Here is a 513-nt window from a genome sequence, read left to right on the forward strand (position 1 = left end):
GCTGACAGCAGCAGGTATCAAACACAGATCATCTTTACCAACTGTCGTTGTTCACTGAGCTGAACTCAGTGGAAATATCCTGCTGTCACTTTAAAACAGTGTTTTCTAATCAACATGGCCTCATGGGAACTTTGTGGAGACCACATGGATCAGATCTCACTGACAGACTGTGGACATTATGGAAGACTGACTGTGACCACATCTTCTCTCTTCACCTGAAAGAGGATTGAAACTCTGCAGGTGTGAGAGAGACTGATGAGAATGATTGTTTCCCGTCAAACACAGTGAGATCAGATGAACTGAACCAGAGATGAAGAGAGAATATGGATCAACACAGGACGTGTCAAACTGTTTGATCATCACATGCTTGAAGTCAATATGAAGTGTCCTCTTACATAATGACTCTGTGTAATGAACGTGTCATGACAGGTTTGCTGGTTGTGGACTCTCAGAGACTCACTGTGAAGTCGTGGCCTCAGCTCTGAAGTCCAACCCCTCCCACCTGAGACACCT

General features: G+C 44.8%; 1 protein-coding gene across 1 annotated transcript in view; it reads left to right on the top strand.

Moving 5' to 3' along the window:
* LOC147819253 (NLR family CARD domain-containing protein 3-like) overlaps positions 1–508 on the top strand; it is a gene marked incomplete at its 3' end in the record, with an annotated part of 1,872 nt that extends 1,364 nt beyond the window's left edge. Inside the window, exon 2 of the mRNA XM_087173323.1 lies at positions 430–508. Within this exon, the coding sequence (XP_087029449.1) occupies positions 430–508 (79 nt within the window). The remainder of the gene's footprint in view (positions 1–429) is intronic.
* Between the last annotated feature and the right edge of the window lie 5 nt (positions 509–513).

The sequence above is a fragment of the Seriola lalandi genome, unplaced genomic scaffold (assembly GCF_002814215.2).
Source record: "Seriola lalandi dorsalis isolate HSWRI2012SDOR001 ecotype SW California unplaced genomic scaffold, Sedor1 jcf7180002054177, whole genome shotgun sequence".
Lineage (NCBI taxonomy): Eukaryota > Metazoa > Chordata > Actinopteri > Carangiformes > Carangidae > Seriola > Seriola lalandi.